General features: G+C 49.7%; 1 protein-coding gene across 1 annotated transcript in view; it reads left to right on the top strand.

Moving 5' to 3' along the window:
* The first annotated feature begins 9759 nt into the window (after nucleotides 1-9759).
* LOC146825639 (E3 ubiquitin-protein ligase Siah2-like) overlaps nucleotides 9760-25714 on the top strand; it is a 46279-nt gene continuing 30324 nt past the window's right edge. The window contains exon 1 of the mRNA XM_085607638.1: nucleotides 9760-10325. Within this exon, the coding sequence (XP_085463764.1) occupies nucleotides 9909-10325 (417 nt within the window). The 5' untranslated portion in view covers nucleotides 9760-9908. The remainder of the gene's footprint in view (nucleotides 10326-25714) is intronic.

Genomic DNA, 25714 nt, shown 5'->3' with positions numbered 1-25714 from the left:
CTAGCCCACAGGCTGCTGGAATGTTCTATCACCCCCAGCTCCAACATCTTGGCTACCTCACGCTGGATGCTTTCCTTCACTCGGTCAGAGAGCCGGTAAGACTTGTTCTTCACCGGGGGGCTGTCCCCTGTGTCCACATCATGGGTACACAGATGAGTGATTCCAGGCGTGAGGGAGAACAACGAGGCGAACTGTCCCAGGACATGGCGGCAGTCCCTCTGTTGCTCTGGGGTAAAGGATGGGGAAAGGACTACACCTTCTACCGAGCCATCCTTTTCCTGTACCGCTAGAAGGTCAGGAAGAGCTTCACTCTCTTCCTCTTCGCTCCCATCCGTCACCATAAGGAGAGCAAGCTCTGATCGCTCATGGTGCGGCTTCAGGCGGTTGACGTGGAATACCCTCAGGGGCTGTCGAGGGGTCTTTAGATCCACTACGTATGTGGTCTGGCCTCGTCGCTCCACAATGTCATACGGACCAGTCCACCGGTCCTGGAGGGCGCAAAGCTCCCCAGGTTCCATGACCCACACCTTCTGTCCAATGTCCAACTCGACCGTCCGAGCGTTGCGGTCGTACCACTCCTTCATAACGGTTTGGCTAGCCTCTACGTTCTCTGAGGCCGCCTTCCACAGCTTGGCCATCTGGCTGCAGAACGCCAGCATGTAGCTGACAATGTCACGGGGAAGCTTCTGCGAAGTCTTCTCCCACCCCTCCTGCACTAAACTGAGGGGACCCCTAACGGGATGGCCATAGAGCAACTCAAACGGACTGAACCCGACTCCCCTCTGCGGTACCTCCCGATAGGAGAACAACAAGCAGGGGAGGAGGACGTCCCATTTACGCCTCAAGCCCTCTGGCAGGCTCCGGATCATTCCCTTCAAGGTTTTGTTGAAGCGCTCTACGAGCCCATTAGTCTGGGGGTGGTAAGGAGTGGAGAACCGGTAGGTCACTCCACGCTCCTTCCACATGGCCTGCATATAGGCCGACATGAAATTCGTGCCCCTGTCCAACACCACGACCTTGGGGAATCCCACTCGGGTAAAAATCCCCAACAGTGCCCGCGCCACCACCGGTGCAGTGATGGTCCTCAGAGGAATAGCCTCTGGGTACCGAGTGGCGTGGTCCACCAAGACCAGAATGAACCGGTGTCCCGCTGCGGTCGGAGGGTCCAACGGCCCAACAATGTCTATTCCGACCCTCTCAAAAGGGGTCCCGACCACCGGGAGCGGTTCCAAAGGGACCTTCAATTTAGTCCCAGTCTTGCCACTTGCCTGACAAGACTTACAGGTCTTACAAAAGGTGTCTGAGGCGATCCTCATCCTGGGCCAATAAAAATGTGGGACCAACCGTGCAAAGGTTTTGTCCTGACCCAGATGTCCGGCTAAGGGTATCTCGTGCGCTAACTCCAGCAGGAAGGCCCGGTAACATTGGGGGACCACTATGGCCCTCGAAGATCCATGTACCGGCACCTTAGGCTCACTGTACAGGAGATCATCCTCCCAATACACATGATATCCGCCCGCCTCCTGACTGGCCACTTGGGCTTCGGCCTGTCGTCGCATGCCTTTAAGCGTGGGGCACGCCCTTTGTGCCTGACAAAATTCCTCCCGGGTAGGCCCTCCTTCCACATGCCAGTCGGCAAGGGTCGGCAAGTCCCCCACGGGAACAACATCCACCTCCGCGGACTCCGGGGGCACCTCTGCGGCCTCCCCATCCATCTCACGGGGCGTGTCCTCTACCACCTTCTTCTTTCCACACTTGGCGTTGGGTTGGGCCATGATTCCAGGCTCCAACCCGGGTTGAGTTCCATGCCGGGCAGCCATGGACCGCGTGACTACGCAAGTCCACCCTGGTAATCCCAGCATCTCGGTATGAGCTCGAAACTCTACATCTCTCCATTTGGTGTGCTCCAGGTCGTTCCCTAGCAAGCACCCCACAGGCAAGGCAGGGCTCACCGCAACTCTCAGTAGGCCTTTGACTCCTCCCCACTCAAATGGAACACGAGCCACTGGATAGTGACTCACACTGCCGTCAGCCAATACGGCCGGATGGAACTCCTCGGGGACGACTTGGTCTGGGGACACCAGCCGCCTCACTACGGTGGTCATGCTGGCACCTGTGTCCCTCAGAGCCTCCACCTCCTCCCCATTAACTTTCACCCTCTGCTGATATTTAGTAGTGTTCGGGGGCAGGGACACTACGGGGACCACCTCTCTATCCCCGAGTGAAACCAGGGTCAGGCCTGTCCACTCCCCTTCCCTATCTAAGGGCAGCTCCACCCCAAGCGCTACACTACTTACCCCGGGGCTCTTCCCACCCGGTGGGGCTGGGGGTCGCTTGCGACACTTGGTATCTCCTTTGTAGTGTCCAATCTCCCCACATTCGTAGCACCTCACAATCCTTGGCTGCTGACTCCTGTCAGGGTAAGTGGGTTTTGGGGAATTGGACGGGGGTGGGGTTCCTACTCCTTTCCCAAACTTATTTTGGGGGCCTTTTGAGAACTCCACCTTTTTATCTCCCCCCTCTTTCTTCTGGGGGAAACCCTGTCCGCCTTTCGAGCCATCTCCCCCGGGGCCCTTGTGAGACACCCGGGTGTTCACCCAAATATCTGCCTCCTCCGCAAGCTCACGGGGATCCGTTAACTTGCGGTCCACCAGATGTTGGCGCAGCTCCGGAAAGCACTTATCCAAGAGGTGCTCCCGTAAAAAAAGATTGTACACCCCTTGGTAGTCCTGCACCTCGCTGCCACGCACCCAACCATCTAGTGCCTTACGGGCATAGTCAAAAAAATCCACCCAAGTCTGTGTGGACAGCTTATGGCTGCCACGGAACTTCTGCCTGTACCTCTCGGGGTTGAGACCAAATTTCTTGAGTAAGGCCTCTTTCATCGGGGCATACCTGACCTGATCCGCCTTGGTTAAGTATAACAGGGTGTCCCTGACATTGGGAGGTATATAGCAATACAGGCCCCCTCCCCAATTGCTCTCGGGAACCCCATGGGCGGTCAAGGCCACCTCGTATGCTTCCAACCACTTGGCAATATCATCCCCCACTGTGTAGCTGGCAATGACTTCTTTGGGTAAATAAAATGTTGACTCATGGGACTCTCTTGGTACGCTGCCACCATTGTCCTTATTGGACGCGTTTAACTGGAGGGCGCGCAGCTCCAACTCCTTCAGCTGAATCTCGTGCACCAGCTTTTTTTCTTCCATTGCCCATCTCTTGTTTTCCCTTTCTCTCTCTCTCTCATGTTCCAATTTCGCTAGCTCCCACTTTAACTGCCTCTCCTCCCTCCTGTCCTCATACTCCTCTGGAGACGCGCTCCTCCTAGACCCGGTCCTACTACTGGCCCCAGAACGTCTCCCTGGGGGCACATTTTCAGACACATCTACATTTAGTATGTCTAGTACTTCCTGGGCGCTCTCCTCCTGAGGTGCATCTGGCGCCTCCTGTCCCTCATCCTCTCTCCCCTCTGGGTGGGCCTCTACCCATGCCTTTAAGGCGGTACGGAGTTCCGGTCCTTTGGCCCTCCGCACCCCAAGCACCCCCATCCCCTGCCCGAATTCTCTCAGTTGCCTTACAGTGTACCCCTCGAGGTCAGCTAACCGGAACTCCATCGTGACAGGTGGGGACCTAGATACTAAGGAAGAAAACTCTAGGATATGGGTGACAGTTACCAGCTAACCAGGATTTTACACCCTCAGTCTGGACAGTGGAATGTAATCAGTGCAGCAATAACAGTTGCAGAGCTTAAATACAATAGGCGGTTAATTGTGGCGCCCTCCGCTTCACGGAAGGGTGCTGTATGGCCACAGGTCCTAATCCCACCGCTGCCACCAATGTAAGACCTGGGGTCACCAAGCCCTAAGGGGGTAACGTGACTCGAGCGGTTGGGCACCCAAAGGCTTATGTGTAAAGCGACCATACAACACACACATCCTCTGAAGCAGGGAACGCACACAATAAGGGACGCCACACTGTAGGGTTTATGCAAACAACTCAAGTTTATCTAAGCAGATAGGCGTAAACACAGTTCATTATATGTAAATGCAATTCATTAGATGTAAATGCAGTTCATTATATGTAAAGGCAATTCATTAGATGTCAATGCAGTTCACTAGAGGTAAATGCAGTTCACTAGAGGTAAATGGCCTTCTCCACATAGGTTAGCATCTGTTGCACCAATCATACATAACGGTGCTGTAGGCAGTACCTGGTGACCTCAGCGCTATATTCACCCGCACTTCCCCCTGGGGCCCTAGGCCACACTCGTAGACCTTGACATCCGTTGTACGGACGGGGAATCGTAGCGCCACACCTGGGGTCTAGTAGGGGCTCAGGACTGACTTCGCGGGCTTCCCGCCCTCCTGGTACCCTTAGCGCCTCAGTGGGCGGTTACCGCGCTACTCGCACCAGTCAGGCCTTGTACACTCTTGAACCGTGCTCACGAACCCAGCGCTACTCGTGATAATTGCGCCATGAATCCTTGTGAGCAGAGCCTGCGAACATAGCGTTACTCGTACTAATTGAGCATCGAACACTTCAGAGCAAAGCCTACCAACACAGCGTTACTCGTAATAATTGAGCATTGAACACTTCAGAGCAAAGCCTACCAACACAGCGTTACTCGTAATAATTAAGCATTGAACATTTCAGAGCAAAGCCTACCAACACAGCGTTACTCGTAATAATTAAGCCTTGAACACTTCAGAGCAAAGCCTGCGAACATAGCGCTACTCGTACTAATCAAGCTTCAAGTACTTCTGTGCAGTTCGTGGGGCACAACGCTGCTCAACAGTCTCGGAGGAGAGGGGCAATCCCTCGGCGGGGTGTCAAAGTCTAGGGGGATCCGGGTGTCGGGGTGCGGTGCCGCTCCCGGTCTGTAGGGGGCGCACCGGGTCCCGGCCTTGATCTCGACGTCTGGAGGCGTCCGACCCAGCTCCGGACTCCGCAGTAGATCCTTCCGCGACGGGGCCGGCCACGGCCTTACACACCTCCGCATGCAACTGCCTCGGCAGCGACGGGGCCCCGGGCTTCTCCGCGGGCCACGCTGTGGTGATGATGCACACTTCAGGCTTCCGGGCCGCGGCGGTGAGCGCGCTCTGGTCCCCACACAAAGGGGGGGGGTCAAATTAAGCGGGAGAGCTCCGTGCTCAACGGGGATTGATGCAGGGGATCCCAGGCCAGGTCAGGGAGCGCAGGGGTCTCAGCGCTAGTACCTGGTTGATCCCCAGCCGTTCCGCAATCAGCTTTAGCGTAAAGTTTCAGTGTTCAGGTTCGACCTGAAGTCTCAGCATTCAGGTTCAGCATGCAGTCGTGACATGAGGTCTCCGCATTCAGTTTCAGCATTCAGGGGTGACCTGAAGTCCTGATGGCGCAGTTGTTTCCGGCGCCCTTGGGGGGTTCTGTTCCTGGGGGGTAGGGATTGAGTTGGCGACTAGGTCCTTCCTAGTCAGGCGGGCAGAGGGTCTCTGGGTCCTCCTACTGCTGGGCAAGATCAGTGGGCTTTACAGGATCCCTCACTCACTTAAGAGGCAGCACCTAAATCCTGTCACTCTCAGAGGCATAAGTCCCTGGCTAGGCCCTACCGCCTAAAACTCTTGCATGGATTTTCCAGCTCTGCTCTACCCCACTGGCCAACTAACTAGAAAAAGTTCCCTCCATCTGTTAAGTATCCCTAGGTCAGGTGACCTCTATCCAAGGCGGCAAAAGTAAAAACCACACCTCCCTTCTAGAAGGTTCCAGCACATTCCAGGAGCTTCCCCATTCTACCTATGGGACAAAAAAGGCGGGCTGGTGTCGCAACATTGTTGTGGGGTCCCAGCCAGCTCCTGGCAGCTAGGGTGCTACTAATGAAGACCACTCTGCAGTAGCAGGGGCCTGTGGCAGCCATCTTGGGAGAAGGGAGCACCTGCACCTTAACACTGATTGGCAATGAAAAGGCGCCCGGAGACCTAAGTCCAACATAAAAATGAGGGTGGAAAAAATGAGGCACGATCAAAAATAGATGGGGAGACCACCCTAGGGCTGACAGGTCCAACAGGGCCCCACTCACTGGATTTTAAACCTCCGCCGAGTGAGACACATGAATTGTGATATGCTGTTTTACACTAGAGCAGAGAACGGATGGGGAAGGGAGAGCAGAGAGCGGACGGGAAAGGGAAAGCAGAGAGCGGATGGGAAAGAGAGAGCGGACGTGAAAGGGAGAGCAGAGAGCGAAAGGGAGAGCAAGAGAGAGTGAAAGAAAAAGAGCGAGAGATAAAGATCGAGAAAAAGAGAGAAAGAGCAAGCAAGAGCAGCGAGAGAGAGAGCAAGAACGAGCAGAGAGAGAAAGAGCATGGGGGAGAGAGAAAGAAAGAGAGTAAGCGGGAGGGGGGTGAGCCCCTTCAAGATACAAGCGCAAACCTGGCGCAGTCTGACAGGCGCTCCCAAGACCCCCCTCTCCACCATGCTCCTCTCTGCAGCTGTAAACAAACTCCCTTGCATGTCACTGTGGCTCACTCAGCCCGTGCATTTCTAGTTGAGTGATAATTATAGCACGTGCCACAGAGAGGCTACATTTCGTAGTGCTGTAAGTAATGGGAGTGCAGTCAGAGCAGCACTTGTTTGATGGCATCGAAGCGCTTCAGACGCCTTGGGAGGCATGATGTGGAAGCGTGTAGGTGTGACGTCGTACTGTGGTGTAGAGCAGTGTGTGATTTGGGGGGGGGTCATTGGGAAGGAGGGGAAATACACAACTATGGGTTGAAGGGTGGAATGTGTTGATACTAGAGTCGGAGGGAGGTTTCAGGGCAGAAAGTCTGCAGTCTGTCAGCAGCTCTGTAATGCTGGCTGTTTGTCCCTGAGGCGATATCTGAAGATACGCACTCATCTCGCACTCGGACTCAAAAGAGCATTAATATTCTGAACCTTTATGGATGAAACGTCTAACTGGCAAAGAGATATCCAGGCACACACACATCACAGCTTTAGGCGCGTTTACCCACCAAGATGTCTTCCCAGCAACAAGTACACGTTCTGGGCATTTCGAGTGAGCTTGTTGGTTCGCCACAAGAGGAGCTAGAAAAATAATACGCGGATTTTAAAAGCAGTGATAGGAAAGCTGCTAACGAGCGAGCTGGCATAAGCTTTTGAAGCACGATCTAAGTGACACGGACCACAGTGGGAGGGGTGGGGAGAGTGCAGCCGAGAGCACACACAGCGTTTCTCTTGTGGGAGCGAGCAGGGGCACCGTCTGTTTGAAAGTTAACTACAAACAGATGTTGCCAAAGCTCGCTCCCACAAGGGAATCACCAAACATGCATGCGTTGCCATTGAAAGCAATGCAAAGCATGCACGTTTTTAGCAGAAAAAGCTAATCGATTCCTAAAGGTCTTTTCCTTTGCAGTGCATGCGCGCTGCGTAGGCGAGACCTAAAAATAGATGACACACAGAATTCAGTTAACCTGTATGGAATTAAAATAAAAATTGGATGTAACTGCACAGGATTATAAAACACATGGAGCAGATTTCTATACCTACATTGATACATTGCTACAGATTTATTACTTACTAGTGTCTTAATTATCTGAGGCCTGTGTGCAGTGCTGCTGCAGTGCAAGATATGATACTTGCTTTTTCTGTCAACAAGTTTCTGACTGACTAGCGGTGAGCTCGCACTATGCTGCGGCGGGCGAAAAGTGGTTAACAACACATCTATTGGTCCGATACTTGGGACACATGATTCAATACGGCCAAGGAGGGCAAATTATCTAATTCACACTGTCATTGGTGGCGCTTATGAACCTTACAGTGAGGCAGAGACCACAATTTCTGGCACGGCATGCCTCATGAGGCGGGGGCCGAATTAAGTTGTTTTAATGTTACCAGCTGGCTCAATGTCCCACGGCCACTTTTAAATTGCCCAATCTGGCAACAGTGATCCGGGACATGGATTTACTATGTGATATCGGCTTGTCACCAGAAGATCGTTTGAAGTGAGACAATAGCGGGTGACACGCAGGGCCACAGTGTGAGTTGGCAGGTCTGTAGACTCGATGCAGGCCTCAATAGAAGTCAATATAGAAAAATACATCCACCCAACTATTTTTTTCAAAAATCTCCCACTTCCCTCTTCTTAAAATGTTGGCATGTGTTATATCTTGTTTGTGTATTTATGCATCTTGCCTGTTGCTTTTCCCCGAGCTGCTCAGCCAGTGTGAATGTGCTGTGTGGAATGTTGGAGTGGTGATGATGAATGGAATGTTTTGGGGTGCCTGTGAGGTGAGGTGTGACAGTTGGAGTTTGGGCTGAGCAGCAGGCAGGCTCCTGGTGGGGCTGTTCCCTATGGATGTACCAACCTGCAACTAAATCATCTTAAACTACACCTTGGCAACATGTCATCTATTACAACAGCATGCATGATATAGCATACATGCAAATAGACCCGATTCAGATGGAAGACTCAATTTCTTAAGCCAACAAGCATTGGCATAGCCAATAGGTCTCACTTTTGGGACCTTATAAGTATTTAGTTATGCAACTGTTGCATGGCTAAACACTTATAAGGTCCCAAAGGCGAGACATATTGGCTATGCCAATGCTTGTTTTCTTTCTAATCGTGGCACCGGTGCTTTACTTTTAACATTAAAAGTAAAGCGCGGGTGCTGCGATTATAGCAAAAGTAAAGAAATAGATGTTTGTTTCTATTTCTTTACTTTTGCTATAATCGCGGCACCCGCGCTTTACTTTTAATGTTAAAAGTAAAGCATCGGTGCCGCGATTAGCAACCTAAAAATGCTACCGCCGGCCACAGCTTGCAGTGCATGTGCGTGAGTGGTGCGAGCGCCGCAGTAATCACGCCATATGGCGCCTCTGCTGAAGCAGGCGCCTGCGCACATGCACTGCAAGCTGTAGCCGGCGGTAGCATTTTTTAAAGCCCTTACTAAAGTCTCTCCGAGCAGCGCATGCACGCTGACTCAGCGAGACCTATAAAAAGGCTTTATTTTGGTTGTCCGCCGCCCGAAACTGCCTCTGCTTCAATAGAAGTCAATGGGGAAAATACATCCTCCCAAATATTTTTGTAATATCTCTCACTTTCCTCTTCTAAAATGTTGCCATATATGCTATAGCATTTCCTACCGTATTACGTAATCTGCGTTTTGTACTACCTTAACATACCAAAGTGGCCCTTTTTTTTTTTTTGCATATTTATATAGCACGAACTCGACCCGAAGGTATTGGAGCGCTTTACATAGCACCGTATTTACATTACACATTCAGGCACGGGGAGATTAAGTGATTTGCCCAGAATCACAGGATGTGGACGCGACCTCGAGGCTCGGACCCTGGTTTCCTGCACCAAAGGCGGCAGCGCAGCCGACGGACCACATCCTCTCCCCTTGTTTAAAAATAATACGTTTTATGTTTAAAACCCCTTCTACAAGCTTAAAAACATATTTGTGAAACAACTGCAACAATATGTCACTTTCAAATGAAAGAGGCAGAGTTGTTTATACTTGTTACCTTGCCTATACGTACAGATGATCACCCAATCACTGAAGATGTCACTGCGTTTTCCTACTGTCAGGTAAAGTCGTATCATCCAATAAACAGCCGCGCAACACCCGAATCTATTTCCGAGGTCCACGTCCATTTTCTCCAATCAAGGGCCGCGTCGTCTACGTGCCATCCGTAGGTTCCTATACGGCGCGAGACTCCGTCACTTTCTCGTCCAATGGTAGCGCTCTTCTGTTCCCAAGCCCCCACTCATCATCTGTGTGCGTGTATTGCTACCGCCATGTTAGTGCAGGCTCGAGTGTTTCGGGTGCTGTGGGGGTCGTTCGCAATGCCGCTCAGTAGGGCTGGCGGCGCGGACTGAACGGGGTGACTCCCGTCTAAAGCTGATAGCCGAGTGCTGTCTGCTGCCCGCCATGAGCCGCCCCTCCTCGGCCGGGGGAGGCCTGGGCTCAGGGAAGGCGGGCGGCGGCGGGAAGCACGGCGGGGCAGCCGCTGCTGGCGGGGCGGCGGCGGTGGCCGGAGCGGCCCCCTCTGTAGCAGGGATTTTGCCCTCTCCGGTACAGGGCGCCTCGGCCGCCGCCGCCGGTTCCTCCTCGGCTGGGCCCGCCGCCCTGCCTGCTCAGGCCGCTGAGCTGACGGCCCTTTTCGAGTGCCCCGTGTGCTTCGATTATGTGCTGCCGCCTATTCTGCAGTGTCAGGCTGGACACTTGGTGTGCAATCAGTGTCGCCAGAAGCTGAGCTGCTGTCCCACCTGCAGAGGCCCGCTCACCCCCAGCATCCGTAACCTGGCCATGGAGAAAGTGGCCTCTACTCTTCCCTTTCCCTGCAAGGTGAGTTTTTGGAGGTGGCGGAGGGCAAGTTATTGGAGAAAGTGGCTATGCGGAATAGTTTGGATCAGCATTTAATACGTAGGGCATTAAGTTGATGTATTTATTCTCACGAGGAGACTGAAATCAAACTTTTTCAGAAACTATGTATATGAAATTGTCTGAACAGAAATATTGCACGCTTATAAGGCTTATTTGGATGGTTGGCCAAAGAACTGACCTAGTTACTTATGGACACGTTAGCACTCATGGAATTTAATACAGAATCCACCCCACTCCACCCAGTTCTTAAAAGAATCCTCCAAGAACATAAGCATTATGAAACGCGACATTGGGACTCAGGTACTGATAATACATGAGACCTGATGTTCGCCCACACAAACTGCGCCGAACCTATGGAAGGACCGGTATATGCATAGCAAGGTATTCGTGTATATTGTCTAGGGTAATAAGAGGCGTGAAACCGTCATCTACGAGCAGCGCAGTTATAAGTCTCTTTCTAAAACCGGCTTAGTTGGTGCTAAACAGGTGCAGATGCTATTTGGATAGCAACTCGTGATAGGAGGTGTGTTAAATTGCCTAGATACGCCCCTGATAACTTGTGCGTACAAAATGTCAGAACGCCGAATTGTTGCCAGAACGGGATTAATAAAAGTTAAAGAAATGTGTTACGACCCATAACAGATTTACGCTTTCTTTCACTGTTGGGTATTTGTATAAAAGCAGATGCATGACAATAATACGAAAGATAAGTAAAACTATAACATTAAGGTAGACTCCCCACGATTCACTGTTAGGCCATTCTCAATATACTCGTTCAGCTTTAATAGTTAAACTTTGTAAGCCTTTTAATGCTAATGAAAAGATGACAAAGTAACTACTCGCTTGCCTAATATTAGTGGTAGATATACAAAGGGAGAGGGTGGAGGCTGATTAGAACCGCACCAAACAAATATTAGTGATTGACGTAGACAGTTCAGATAGTGCACGAAACCAGAGAGTACTGCCCTCTTACACTCAATAATGTAGGACCAAGTCCTACAACAACATATGAATACACAGAAGGTTCAGCACTATGTACTATGGTTAAATCTCCAAGTACCTATATACTTTTGTATCTTTAACAGGTAACGAGTAAACTTCTAATAAAGCATACGACACATTCAACATATAAGTTTTTTCTTTCTTCTTTATTGATTTTGTATGAAGATTTCTTCCATGTCATATTTCATATTTTCATAGCCAACGCGTTTCGTCTCCCATGAGACTTCTTCAGGGCTCAAATCGCTGAAATCATGTCCGGAGTCGGTGGTTACTAGATCGTCGCAAACACCTGAATTGTGGAAACCATACCCTAAAGAACGACACGATAGAAAAGAATTAGATTCACCATATCATTGAGCCCTGAAGAAGTCTCATGGGAGACGAAACGCGTTGGCTATGAAAATATGAAATATGACATGGAAGAAATCTTCATACAAAATCAATAAAGAAGAAAGAAAAAACTTATGTGTTGAATGTGTCGTATGCTTTATTAGAAGTTTACTCGTTACCTGTTAAAGATACAAAAGTATATAGGTACTTGGAGATTTAACCATAGTACATAGTGCTGAACCTTCTGTGTATTCTAATATTAGTGGTAGCCCTGCTATTTTAACGAGGTAAGATGGTTAATCTGAAGTATAGCGAGGGAAAAAAAACAAGAGACACCAAAATATAACCCTTCTTTAGGCTGTTCGACATGAGCATCATGGGGGAAGCGTCTTGATGGACGATTTAATTTTCTAACAGTTTAAGTATAGTCGCCATGGTGTATTAGATGCATGCTTTGTGAATTCCTAAGGTCCTATTATGTAATTGAACTTTAAAGAAACTGCTGTACTAATACTGTTCTTTGATTAACTGTGTTGTGTGGGTAGCAAAGGCACGATTATGATCGTGTAGTGCTTCAACCTCTCAATGATGTGCCAGCTTGAGATTTTGGATAATTTGAACCATACTCCGAGTGCTGTGCATGGAATTGTGTTGGGTGATGCTTGTTAGTACCAGATTTGTTCTGTTACCGTACTTTTCTGTGGCCTATGTGTGAATTTGAAATTAAAAGGGGTTTGGTATGACATGTTAAATGCTAGGTTATTGGTGTGTAGAAAGCGACTAGTGTGGCCTTTGTACTAGATCTTTGGTATCATAAGTGTATGACAGATACTGCCCACCCATTCATAGCAAGCCTGTAGCTGCTGTTACACCTTGTAGGATAACATTTTACGCATAGCCAGTCTTGTATGTGAATATATGCTAGCATTTGGTTATTTTGTATCATGCCTGTTGTGCCACCTTCAACATGTGGCATAATAGTGTTGAGAGGTGAATGGCCCAACCTTAATGACTCAGGCTTGCATTAACTGTAGTCTATGGTTAGTTGCTTCACACTGGACTCATACCTATGGAATGCTCAGTATCATTCTTCCATGGACTCCAGAGGAGCATCTGTCATGGTACTTGCTCTGTTGAGTCCTCCCAGAATTGGCAGAGAGCAGTCCATAAAAGTAGATACTGTACATCCATCCATCCAGCCATAGTTTGTGTTCCTGGGAGCTAGTCCAGCATTTTGAAAACAACCCATCTACAACCAGTCTTTGTTTTGGATTTGAAAAGTAAACATGGGAGCAACTCAAAGAATAATCACAACATGCACAAATTCCAGGAGCTATGATGGTATTATGGAGAGAAATTGGACAGAACGAAGCTGATTTATGTGTGGTGTCAGATAATTGGCCTGTTAGTCTACTTAGAAGTAGTGCTAGCATAACACGGAGGTGAATATTAGAAGATTAGAATCTGAAGGAGTGGGTGTTGACGATTCTTTAGAAACAATGCATGTATATTACTGGACAGGAGAAGCAAGGAGGTGAGGTTTAAATGAGGTTTTGGGGGGACAAGGGTGGAACGTGGCAGGGATCTGGCCTTTGGCCCTACTGCTCTAAGCAGGAATAGCCACTGGAAGAAGCCCTTAACCACCCCATCCTGAACTGCTACTGCTCGAACGGCGTTGACTATGTCAAACATATCCGAATGAAAAGCTAACATCCACTGCACCTGGACAGAAGAGATTGAGATGCTACAGTAATACGGCTAAACGAAGTTCTCTCAAGATTGAAACTGGTGAAGAGGATCAAATATTTTATCAATTTAACAAGTGGTACAAGTCTTATACAATGGACCAAAGCCTGGAAAGAAAATTGTCATAATTGCAGTGACCAGTGAATCGCACCAAGAATCGGAGTCTACTGGGAAAGTGATGACAACCAAACCCAATGACCATTCACTTAGATCAACGGCTCCCCCTCATCCACCTCCAATGTGTTATCTGTGGTTTAGTCAAAACGAGAGCCAAAAAAATTGGCGTTCCTTCTGATTTTTCCTCATGAGGCTTGATCCAATAACCTAATTGGGATGACTTAACTTCTAAGTTACACTATTTACCATATTACTTGTGTGGTATCGTGGTCAGAGTATTCACACTCACTGAAACCAGACACAGTGTAGTTTAGGGTTGTCTCCGGGTCCTGAAGAATCTCCACTTTCTTTTTTGACATAACTAGATGGGAACCATGATGACCAATTCACCAGGCTATCTAGGACCATTATATCCTAAGGTAGCACATACATTTTTTATTAGGTTAGTGAGCTCATTCATTAATTGGATTGATCCGGAGTACCACTGCACCTATTTTAATTCACTTATGTCACCGTTCTACACTACACCTTTATAGCCCACACACCCTCCATTCACCATACGGCTAACTAAAATATCTCCGGCATAGAGCTTCCTTGTGGGTGCCTGTTGGTCATTGCAGCGCAGCCCACCGAGGACCTAGTCCAGTCATGAATCATGACACCCATATGTGTGTGAGGGTCCATCCTGCTATTTGAGCATATTCCTTTCTCTGCAATCATTGCCCTGAGTAGTTTTTCACAAGGAACTGCCGACCTCCATTTATATTTTTATCTGTGGTTTAGACAGAAGAAGGGCCAAAGGGATTGACGAAAGAACAAAGTACAGAATGTGATTCTCAAAGGACAAACACGTGTTTATCTGCAACTAGTTTCTTCCAAGTGGAAGTTTTCAGCTGAGTAGCTGATTTAAGCAGTGAAGTGAATGTATTTGCTGCAGATTTGTATTCCTACCTGAACTGCATGCATGAATACTTTCGAAAATATGAATGTACAATGTACAATGAACTCCCAGCAACAATGTAACCACCTGCCTTCAGTTAAGTTTGCTCTCTTTGAAAAAGCAAATAAAGTTTTAAAGCCACTTTGAGTGCTGGCTAAGGGTTCACACTCTATGAGATCCGAGAAATAATGGTCAACATTGGTGAAACTGTATTGATCCATAATAATGAAATTAAGACTTTTCTGGTGAGAATGTACAATGACGGAATTAGTTTATCAGCCTAACAAATAGAATGAGACACTTATAGTGTTCTCAGCCTGTGGAAACTGCAGTGTCTGCCACCTAAAAAGTACAACAAAAACCCTGCATCTCGAACCAGGTAAAACCTGGACATTACAAAAACGCACAAATTGCAACTCGAAAAACGTAATCTATTTGATCACATGCACATGTAACTTACAATACGAAGCAACTCCATCCTAGGTGAGGTCAAACACCGGACACAGCGTCTCCCGCGGGACCAGAAATAGGCCGACTCATATCCTCTTTAGATTTTTTTTAAACCAAACCTCATGGCCACAATCCACCGGACTGTCGGGCATGCAGTAGGTTTTCATGTGGTTGAGGCACCTCGAAGAAGTAAGTAGAACGGAGGGGAGCCTGATTTCAGAGCAAATGGCCCAGTTAAGCTCTCGGTCTAAACCTTAGGTTTAACCCATTACAGAGTGTGACTACTTGCCCTCCTCGTCACAATATCTCAAGGAGCAACAGGCTACCTCAAATTAAGTCCATGTAATCCACCTTTTTAATAAGTACCCTTTTTTTGAATTATTATTAAATGTGGTTACAACGATCATGCTTGAAACACTGATTACGTAACTAACAATATACCCACATAATAAATCACTCAAACCAGGGTATAACGCACTAAGTTTTGTTTGCATGTATGAATATAAGAAGCTCCAGGATATCAAGGAGCTGTTGGAAGGGAATTACTTACCTGGCTCCACAAAAAGCACTGACCTACCTAATGTTTTTCAAATTCTACTCTCTTACATTTTATTTTGCAGTACGGGATACGAGAAGTACTGTCTTCACTAGCACCGGGGGTTCTGTAAGTATTGACTGCACAACACCCCGCACTTGCATCCTTTAGTACGCATGCAAGTTTAAAAGATTTCTTGTCCTGAGGAAATCCAGTCTGACCCGAGAGGCACAAAAATATGGCAGCAACAGGTCAACCACATAAGAGGATCGAGCCAATTTTATTCTTTTCACCTTGTGCTGGCACACAGCCATAACATCACTGCCAAAAAACCCAGCTCCACTGTAATTGGGCGTCACCGCACACCCTGGAAACACTCGGCAACCAGGGTGGGAACCCAATGATGAAGTATGTCACCTACTAGGTAGGTTACAACACCTAGTGTTTTCCAAATCACTCTTTGGAGAACATGAAATAAGGTTGTTGTAAAAACATCAATGATGTAGGTAGGAGACACGTTCCAGTGTTGAATATATTTAACGGTTGGGAAGGCGAACGGGTGTGCACTTCTCCCGCTCCTTTTCTTTCATTATTTAACCACAGATAACACATTGAAGATCCTCTGCTTTCTGATCAGTTGTTGGCAGTGGATATGGGGCAGCCATCAATCTTCTAAATGGACGGAAATTAGGTTAGGTTGTCATCACTTTCTCAGAGTCTGATTCACTGGTTTCTGATATTTATTGACTTTTTTTTCCCCCATGTTTTCCATTGTATACGAATTGTAGCACGTTACAATGATAAAATATTTAATCTCCTTCATCCATCAGTTTCAATGTTTTGTGAACTTTGTCTTGCTGTATTTCTGCAGCCTCTTGAACTCTCTTCTTTCTGGCCACAGTTGATGTTTGCTTTTCTTTCGGATTAGTTTGGCATATGATACATTTTCTTTGTAGAAGGAGTCCTCAGATTTTTTTAGTTGACAACACTCCTAGCAGGTAAAGATCTTATGCTACCTCCTGCTTCGCTCATGTTTATAAATTTGAATGGACAGAAAACCTTAAACAAAAACCACTGTTACAATAAATTACAAATATGATTGCTAAAACACATCATTACAGAGGTGCCATTTTGGAAAATGGCAGAAGGGGTTTCTCCGAGGAGTTATATTCTCTGTAAGACTACTTGAACCCCCCCCCACCTATGTTTTGACTTCAAAATTAAGTATACGTCTCATGGTTCCTGAAATATTACATCACCACTACAACACATCTGCCTTTTTTTTAAATTTTTTTTTTTAATGTTGTACAGAAAAATTCAGCCCGGATAAGCAATGTCTACCCGAGCTAAATTACTTCTCTAATGATACAAAAACATGAATCAAAAATGAATATCTCTGGACAACAATCTTTTATGGCGGTGTATAAAGGGGGCAGGACGTGCTGGAGCCGTCCTCAGCACTGGTGCTAAGGACGGCTCGATCAGGTCTATAGCATGCAAGAGGTTAAAGGGTGATTTCCAACTAAATTGGCTAAAAGCCACCGCTCTATTAAACAGTTCTGAAAGTGCCCCTTGAGTAAAATCCAGTACTTGAAAATCGCTTTTGCTATGTAAGGGTGTGTTTCTGGGTATTTGACCTCTTAACACATTTTGCAGACTTTATTCCACAATTGTGATTCCAAATTGGTGTTGGTAGGATGTTTCAAGGGTGTGGGTTATCCGGTGGGGTTGGTCTTTGGACCTTAGCCTAACCGGTCAGTATGTCGAGTGTGTAGTGTATTGTTTCTGGAAGATGATTCCCAGTGGGGGTTTGGGTCACAAGGCCTTCCATCTAACCTCAGCCAGGTACAGCAGTATTGTCTGTATCGGTAATGGGTCTTACGCCCTTCAAAATGACCTTGGAGGTTATGTGCAAAGGTGCAATATTTGCGGATCTTCTGTTTTTCATCTGGCGCTCATTATTGGTATGTTCTTGTTTTCTTGCCTCTTTGTAGATGAAACAGACCTGTCCTTATCTTGCACAGTTTTGCTGGTCTTGGCTGCAGCTCCCCTGTGTTGTTGTTCTGTCTGATCCGCCTTGGTGTAAAGTCACTCAATTGTGAGTCCTTCTGTCCCCATAGCACCCATGCTCTCGGGTTCCCGTCTGGTAGTGTTTCCTGCCCTACCAGAGTTGTCTCCTTGGTTCTCTTTAACAAAGACCTCCCGTTCCTTTGATTTCCGTGTAAGACAGAACAGACAGTTAAACAGTTAATTAATCAGGCGGGTTCACACCACTGGAATTATGCAGCAGTAGAAGGCCGAATTATTCTGTAGGGTTGAGTTAATTATACTGCAAGACAAGTCCCATTATGAGGCAGAATGTGGCACATTTTGTGCTAGTATTACTTCATTATTTTGCCATTTGTCTACTTGTTAACACTGTCTGGGCAGTGGTTGCACCTCATGAGTACCCTTTTAACACTCCGAGAAAGCAATAAACAGGTGGCAGCCAAGCTTTGCAAAGGGCCTTCCATTGACAGCACAAGTGTCGCTGCGTTTTAGTAACTTTTGAACCACTTGAGCTAGAAAGAGAATTTCTTTTTTGGGGGGGGGGGGGTGGGGGGGGGGGAGGGGAGGTGTAACACCTGCAGTTTATGCAGTAGATGATGGATTATGTGGCAAATATCTAATTATGCGACACACAATTGTATAATTCCAGTGGCCCTGGAACGCAAAGAAGCCGGGCATGGCTCTTCTGTCTGTAACCTTTTGTGGGATCACACCAGTGTTTACGAAAGGTGAGCAGTAGCTCTGCTGTCAGAAACCGTCAGGAGGTAGGGATTGCCGAGTGTGATATTGGCCAGCAGAGCAAGACCTCGATCGGCCAATAGGGAGGTGTTTTGGGCAAGTGAGGGGCAGCCCCGCTGAGTGCTGCAAATGAGGAGTACCTCTGTCTCTCACAACGTGTGAGATATAGTTGTGCTGTCTGCACTGAAGAATAAGTCAGGTGAGCAAGAGAGAGTTTTGCTCTTGGTGGCAGGTAAAAATGTGGGCTATTGCCCCTGTCTCCGACAAATGCCAGTCTGTTCCTAAACCGGTGCTTGTCTGAGCTCAAATATCTGCTCAGAAGGACTGCAGGAACAGGCTGCCTGCCACAGCAGCTCCCTATCACTAATCAAGACATTTAGCTGCAGGTAAAGGCAGCCCCCCTCGCCCTCTTGCTGCTGGATACATTTTTGTGTAGAAGAAATCGAAAGCTGGAGAGTGTGGCGTAGGAGCCTGAACGGGCGTACTTGAAGCTGGAAAACCGGGATGCTCAACATCCTGTGATTCTTGACAAATCACTTAATCTCTCGTGCCCGCCCCCTCCCCCCCCAAAAAACCCCCCAGAATAAGTGTCTGTAATGCAACTGGTGCTCATGTACTGGGCCCCAATACCTTTAAGTTGAGTTTGCGCTATATAAAACTGCAATAAAAAAGACGTGTGAGCGATGAGGTAGAATGTATTTATTTCACTTGAGTTTAGACTCTTGAAAGGAGATCGAAATACATGAGAAAAGCGTTGTCAATCCCCCAGTTCCAGGCAGAAGGTCCAAGGCTGCCACTGCTCCAACCTAAGCGAGGATTCCTGCGTGACTGATCAGCCAATCGCAGCAGCGTAGTTCCAAGTAGGGTTGTGGATGCTTTCGGATGCGCTAGGGAACTTTTCGGTGAAATGTTCGCCCGTTTCCACCGGTACGCAACATATATTCGTGTCCTTAACTTAAGGCAACAAGACCCGACCTTCGAAGCAGCGTTCTATTAGTTGCTATGAAGCTAGGTGAAGGACAAAGTGTAGGAACAACAGAAAGCAAACCTGGTTCTTAAAACCTTTCTTATTTTCCAGTCCTGGTTCTTTCTTCAGGACATGACACTAGGAGTATCTAGGGCAGTGGCTGAGGTACAGTAGTACAAGCCGCTTCTGCTACCCGTTGATGTATATCTTCTCTAACCTGAGAGATAGCAGTGCTGTGCCATGGTAAATCCTGTGTAAACTGAGGCGTGTCAGCTGTTGGTGGCATGCTACTGTACCTATAATGTTGCTCTGCTATGCATGTCCTTCAATTGTACTACTGAAGTAACCGAGGGATATTTCGCAACACAACACCTCTTCACCCGCCGTCTCCCGGGCAGACACGATACCGCTAAGGATAAAAACTGAACGGACAAACTCTAAAAGAGAGACCATTTCTTGCATCGTCATTACCTATGTACTACCAGTTGAATATTGGTCTCGGTGGAGCAGTAAAAGCAGTAACATGACCTACCCGAAGCCGCATGCCGCCTGTGTGTCTTGTGCCGCTTGAGGGAGCAGCAGCAGAGCAGACTTTGCCCGGGGGCTCAGGATCACCACGCCTCTCCACCAAAGCGCCCTGGCTGCTGTGGGCAGGTTTCTCTTCAGGCTAGTGACGTCCGATTGTGAAACCGAAACTGCATCAGCCAGTCAGGACCGCAGTATTTCTCCGAGAAAAATATCGGATATGTGTTTCATGCTTTGAGTTTGGAACGGAGAAGCACAGCTAGCTGGGCACGAGTTTATAACGAGGACGCGAGTGGGGTGTGCACGCCACAGCGGGACATCTGTTTTGCATTATCGCGCACGCATCTGTGCACGATAATTCAAAACAGATGTGGCCCTTGCGGGTAACCGCAAGCAATAGGCCATGGGCGGAGCAAAGGCGGGACATACACCCGCCTTTGCCCAATTGCGTGCTGTCCTTCTCAGAAAGATGCATGCAAAGGCGAATAGCCTCTGAAGGAAAACAAACCACACACACAAGCGTGTGGTGAGCTTCCCAAAGCCCTTTTACTGTTTACATAAAGTCTCGCCAGACAGGCTCGACCTAAATATACATTGGGCCAAACAGCATTTTCTTTTTTTTTTTTGGTACAAAGGTGGCACCCAGGAGCAAACTGAAGCTGCTAGGGCCTTCACAAGTCATTTTTACTTATTAAATAAGACTGGCAGATAGGGTAGGTAGACGGGTTGGTAGAATGAATGGAGGCAGCAACACACTTTACAGGACACCTAGTTTAAAAGTTGCATGTCCCAAAGCGTCTTACTCTTATGGTCTTGACATGTAGAGGATGTATATTCTCTCCACATATTTAATCGCAGTAGCACAGTTGTTTCATCTCCAAGCAGGCTTGTGTATCCTTATTGAGCGCTACTTTTATCTGTGTATACGCGAACATTTTATTTGTCTGAGGTTTAAGCTATTATATTTGGTATATCTGTTTCTCATATATATGCTGCTGTTCGGTACAATTGCTTAAGATGTTGCAGTTTTTTAAAATTATTGTTGTGGTTCATTTTGATATGATGGCTTTAGGGAATTTTTAACTTAAAGAAATTTGAATTTTCAGACTCACATACGTTATTTAAGTTTCCTCGTGGCTAATAATACTAATTGTGCTGTTTTTTTTCCTCAATTGTTTAACAGTATTAACGTCCCTCAAATTTCTTAAAGGTCTTGTTAGGAAAAATGTATTATTTTTGCTCATAATCACTGGTTAAATGGTAAGCTCATTTAGTAGCTTGTGGGTAGAAGCTGGTTGACAGGAGGAGTGCATTTCTATCTGATTCTTTGCTGTTTTGTTGTTTTCATTCGTAAGACTCCCAGAACCTTCACCACAGTGTACCAGTTTCTAGACTCTGCTGTTCCATATTCCACATACCCATATTTTGAGAGCTTTTCTGCATTGCCATATTCTGTTGCAAGTTTTGATTGTTTACCATGAGTATTGTCTCAATCATTGCCTAAACTTGTTTAAGTAGGCTTAATATTAACCTTGCTAGCCCGTGTTTGCCACCCAGTGTCCTGCATTGAGTACAAGAGAGTATGGCATTTGCTCTAATTTGCTGGACGAAGAAATTGTGACCGTATTGGTTTGAAACTAGTTTCACAGTTGACAGATCATAAAACTTTAAGGTATCTGGCCCACACTAAATGGGGAAAAATCCAGGAAATCCAAACTTTTGAAGGTGTACCTTTATTTAGAGAGTCTGAACTTAACAGTGGAATATTGATCTGGTACAGACCTACTAGTGTCTGATAAATACTTCATTAGAAAAGTTTGTTTCTAAGTAAAGTTTAGATACTGCCATAATAGGGACAGACGGCCCAGTTAACTTACTTTTAAAAATACAGTTAACTTTTTTACAGTTTGAAAATGCCATACGAAGTATTTTTTGAAAGACTTGTGTAGATGGTTCTTAGCAGCAATGAACACAACAATATCCTCTTAAGTTTCATTTTTTTAATCCAGAGTCAAGAGCCATGGCTTTCAGTAGCAAGGAGAGAACAGCATGCTAGCCCAAAGCACATACCGGTTAATAATTAGGATCTTTCAACTTTATTTTCTGTGTAATTCGATTAGCGAAAATGTGTTGTCTGTAATGGCACGCCATGGATACTCCACTCTGACACTTTACAACACTCTGCTCCATTCCACTCTATCCCATTTCACACTAGGCCTCTCTACTTACTCCACTGTGTGTCACTCGGACACTTTACTCTGTATGCCACGGCACTCTGTGCCATTCCACGACTCTTTACTCCACTCTACGGCCCTTCTCAATATGCCCCTCCACTGTAACCTATGTATCTCTGCTCCCTTATAGCAATGCTGAACAGCACCCAAGCTGGTGTACAACATGGTTAAAACACATTGGCGAAGCCAAAAGCACTTTCATAGGCAAGACCTATTGGCTTTGCCAGTGCCTGCTTATTTTATTTCCTATATTAACTTTAAATGTCAACTATTTATTTTGCCTGCGGTGTTTAATCAAATTTGTTATAAAGCTTTTTTAAATACATTTTAAGTGCCTGCGATTTCAATGCTTGGTTGGGTGGTAATTTGGTTTGGTCTTCATAAATAACAAGAAAATGCCATGTATAGCTCTTCAATTGCTTTTTGTTTAAAACATCACCTAGTAAAACCGCAGCTCTGGTCATTTTCAAGCACACATGTACTTGTGCCGGCATCCACCTTACGGGAGCGTGCAGCGGCGCGCCACAAGCACGAGTGCAGTGCTTGAAAATGAGAAGACTGGGCACGCACGTACCACTCCCGGTCTCGCTCGCTCTCTCCTCGCTCGCTCTCTCCTCGCTCGCTCTCTCCTCGCTCTCTCCTCGCTCGCTCGCTCTCTCCTCGCTCGCTCGCTCTCTCCTCGCTCGCTCTCTCCTCGCTCGCTCTCTCCTCGCTCGCTCTCTCCTCGCTCGCTCTCTCCTCGCTCGCGCTCGCTCGCTCTCTCCTCGCTCGCGCTCGCTCGCTCTCTCCTCGCTCGCTCGCTCTCTCCTCGCTCGCTCGCTCTCTCCTCGCTCGCGCTCGCTCGCTCTCTCCTCGCTCGCGCTCGCTCGCTCTCTCCTCGCTCGCTCTCTCCTCGCTCGCTCTCTCCTCGCTCGCTCTCTCCTCGCTCGCTCTCTCCTCGCTCGCTCTCTCCTCGCTCGCTCTCTCCTCGCTCTCTCCTCGCTCTCTCCTCGCTCTCTCCTCGCTCTCTCCTCGCTCTCTCCTCGCTCTCTCCTCGCTCTCTCCTCGCTCTCTCCTCGCTCTCTCCTCGCTCTCTCCTCGCTCTCTCCTCGCTCTCTCCTCGCTCTCTCCTCGCTCTCTCCTCGCTCTCTCCTCGCTCTCTCCTCGCTCTCTCCTCGCTCTCTCCTCGCTCTCTCCTCGCTCTCTCCTCGCTCTCTCCTCGCTCTCTCCTCGCTCTCGCTCGCTCGCTCTCTGCTCGCTCGCTCTCTGCTCGCTCGCTCTCTCGCTCTCTCTCTCCCCGCTCTCTCGCTCTCTCTCTCCCCGCTCTCTCGCTCTCTCTCTCCCCGCTCTCGCGCTCTCTCTCTCCCCGCTCTCGCGCTCTCTCTCTCTCCCCGCTCTCGCGCTCTCTCTCTCTCCCCGCTCGCTCTCTCGCTCTCTCTCTCCCCGCTCGCTCTCTCGCTCTCTCTCTCCCCGCTCGCTCTCTCGCTCTCTCTCCCCGCTCGCTCTCTCGCTCTCTCTCCCCGCTCGCTCTCTCGCTCTCTCTCCCCGCTCGCTCTCTCGCTCTCTCTCTCCCCGCTCGCTCTCTCGCTCTCTCTCTCCCCGCTCGCTCTCTCGCTCTCTCTCTCCCCGCTCGCTCTCTCGCTCTCTCTCTCCCCGCTCGCTCTCTCGCTCTCTCTCTCCCCGCTCGCTCTCTCGCTCTCTCTCTCCCCGCTCGCTCTCTCGCTCTCTCTCTCCCCGCTCGCTCTCTCGCTCTCTCTCTCCCCGCTCGCTCTCTCGCTCTCTCCCCGCTCGCTCTCTCGCTCTCTCCCCGCTCGCTCTCTCGCTCTCTCCCCGCTCGCTCTCTCGCTCTCTCCCCGCTCGCTCTCTCGCTCTCTCCCCGCTCGCTCTCTCGCTCTCTCCCCGCTCGCTCTCTCGCTCTCTCCCCGCTCGCTCTCGCCCCGCTCGCTCTCTCCCCGCTCTCTCTCTCCCCGCTCTCTCTCTCCCCGCTCTCTCGCTCTCTCTCTCCCCGCTCTCTCGCTCTCTCTCTCCCCGCTCGCTCGCTCTCTCTCTCCCCGCTCGCTCTCTCGCTCTCTCTCTCCCCGCTCGCTCTCTCGCTCTCTCTCTCCCCGCTCGCTCTCTCGCTCTCTCTCTCCCCGCTCGCTCTCTCGCTCTCTCTCTCCCCGCTCGCTCTCTCGCTCTCTCTCTCCCCGCTCGCTCGCTCTCTCTCTCCCCGCTCGCTCTCTCGCTCTCTCCCCGCTCGCTCTCTCGCTCTCTCCCCGCTCGCTCTCTCGCTCTCTCCCCGCTCGCTCTCTCGCTCTCTCCCCGCTCGCTCTCTCCCCGCTCGCTCTCTCCCCGCTCGCTCTCTCCCCGCTCGCTCTCTCCCCGCTCGCTCTCTCCCCGCTCGCTCTCTCCCCGCTCGCTCTCTCCCCGCTCGCTCTCTCCCCGCTCGCTCTCTCCCCGCTCGCTCTCTCCCCTCTCTCTCCCCGCTCGCTCGCTCGCTCCCCGCTCGCTCGCTCTCTCCCCGCTCGCTCGCTCTCTCCCCGCTCGCTCGCTCTCTCCCCGCTCGCTCGCTCTCTCCCCGCTCGCTCTCTCCCCGCTCGCTCGCTCGCTCTCCGCTCGCGCTCTCTCCCCGCTCGCTCTCTCGCTCTCTCTCTCCCCGCTCGCTCTCTCGCTCTCTCTCTCCCCGCTCGCTCTCTCTCCCCGCTCGCTCTCTCTCCCCGCTCGCTCTCTCTCCCCGCTCGCTCTCTCGCTCTCTCCGCTCGCTCTCTCGCTCTCTCTCTCCCCGCTCGCTCTCTCCCCGCTCGCTCTCTCGCTCTCTCTCTCCCCGCTCGCTCTCTCGCTCTCTCTCTCCCCGCTCGCTCTCTCGCTCTCTCTCTCTCCCCGCTCGCTCTCTCTCTCTCCCCGCTCGCTCTCTCGCTCTCTCTCTCCCCGCTCGCTCTCTCGCTCTCTCTCTCCCCGCTCGCTCTCTCTCTCCCCGCTCGCTCTCTCGCTCTCTCTCTCCCCGCTCGCTCTCTCGCTCACTCTCTCCCCGCTCGCTCTCGCACTCTCTCTCCCCGCTCGCTCTCGCACTCTCTCTCCCCGCTCGCTCTCCCGCTCGCTCTCTCGCTCTCTCTCTCCCCGCTCGCTCTCTCGCTCTCTCTCTCCCCGCTCGCTCTCTCGCTCTCTCTCTCCCCGCTCGCTCTCTCGCTCTCTCTCTCCCCGCTCGCTCTCTCGCTCTCTCTCTCCCCGCTCGCTCTCTCGCTCTCTCTCTCCCCGCTCGCTCTCTCTCTCCCCGCTCGCTCTCTCGCTCTCTCTCTCCCCGCTCGCTCTCTCTCCCCGCTCGCTCTCTCTCCCCGCTCGCTCTCTCTCCCCGCTCGCTCTCTCTCCCCGCTCGCTCTCTCTCCCCGCTCGCTCTCTCGCTCGCTCGCTCTCTCGCTCTCTCTCTCCCCGCTCGCTCTCTCTCTCTCCCCGCTCGCTCTCTCGCTCTCTCTCTCCCCGCTCGCTCTCTCGCTCTCTCTCTCCCCGCTCTCTCTCTCGCTCTCTCTCTCCCCGCTCTCTCGCTCTCTCTCTCCCCGCTCTCTCGCTCTCTCTCTCCCCGCTCTCTCGCTCTCTCTCTCCCCGCTCTCTCGCTCTCTCTCTCCCCGCTCTCTCGCTCTCTCTCTCCCCGCTCGCTCTCTCGCTCTCTCTCTCCCCGCTCGCTCTCTCGCTCTCGCTCTCTCGCTCTCTCCCCGCTCGCTCTCTCGCTCTCTCCCCGCTCGCTCTCTCGCTCTCTCCCCGCTC

This window comes from Triturus cristatus, chromosome 5_2 (genome assembly GCF_964204655.1).
Source record: "Triturus cristatus chromosome 5_2, aTriCri1.1, whole genome shotgun sequence".
Lineage (NCBI taxonomy): Eukaryota > Metazoa > Chordata > Amphibia > Caudata > Salamandridae > Triturus > Triturus cristatus.
The sequence above is the reverse complement of the archived record's forward strand: the minus strand, read 5'-3'. Positions and strand labels throughout refer to the sequence as shown.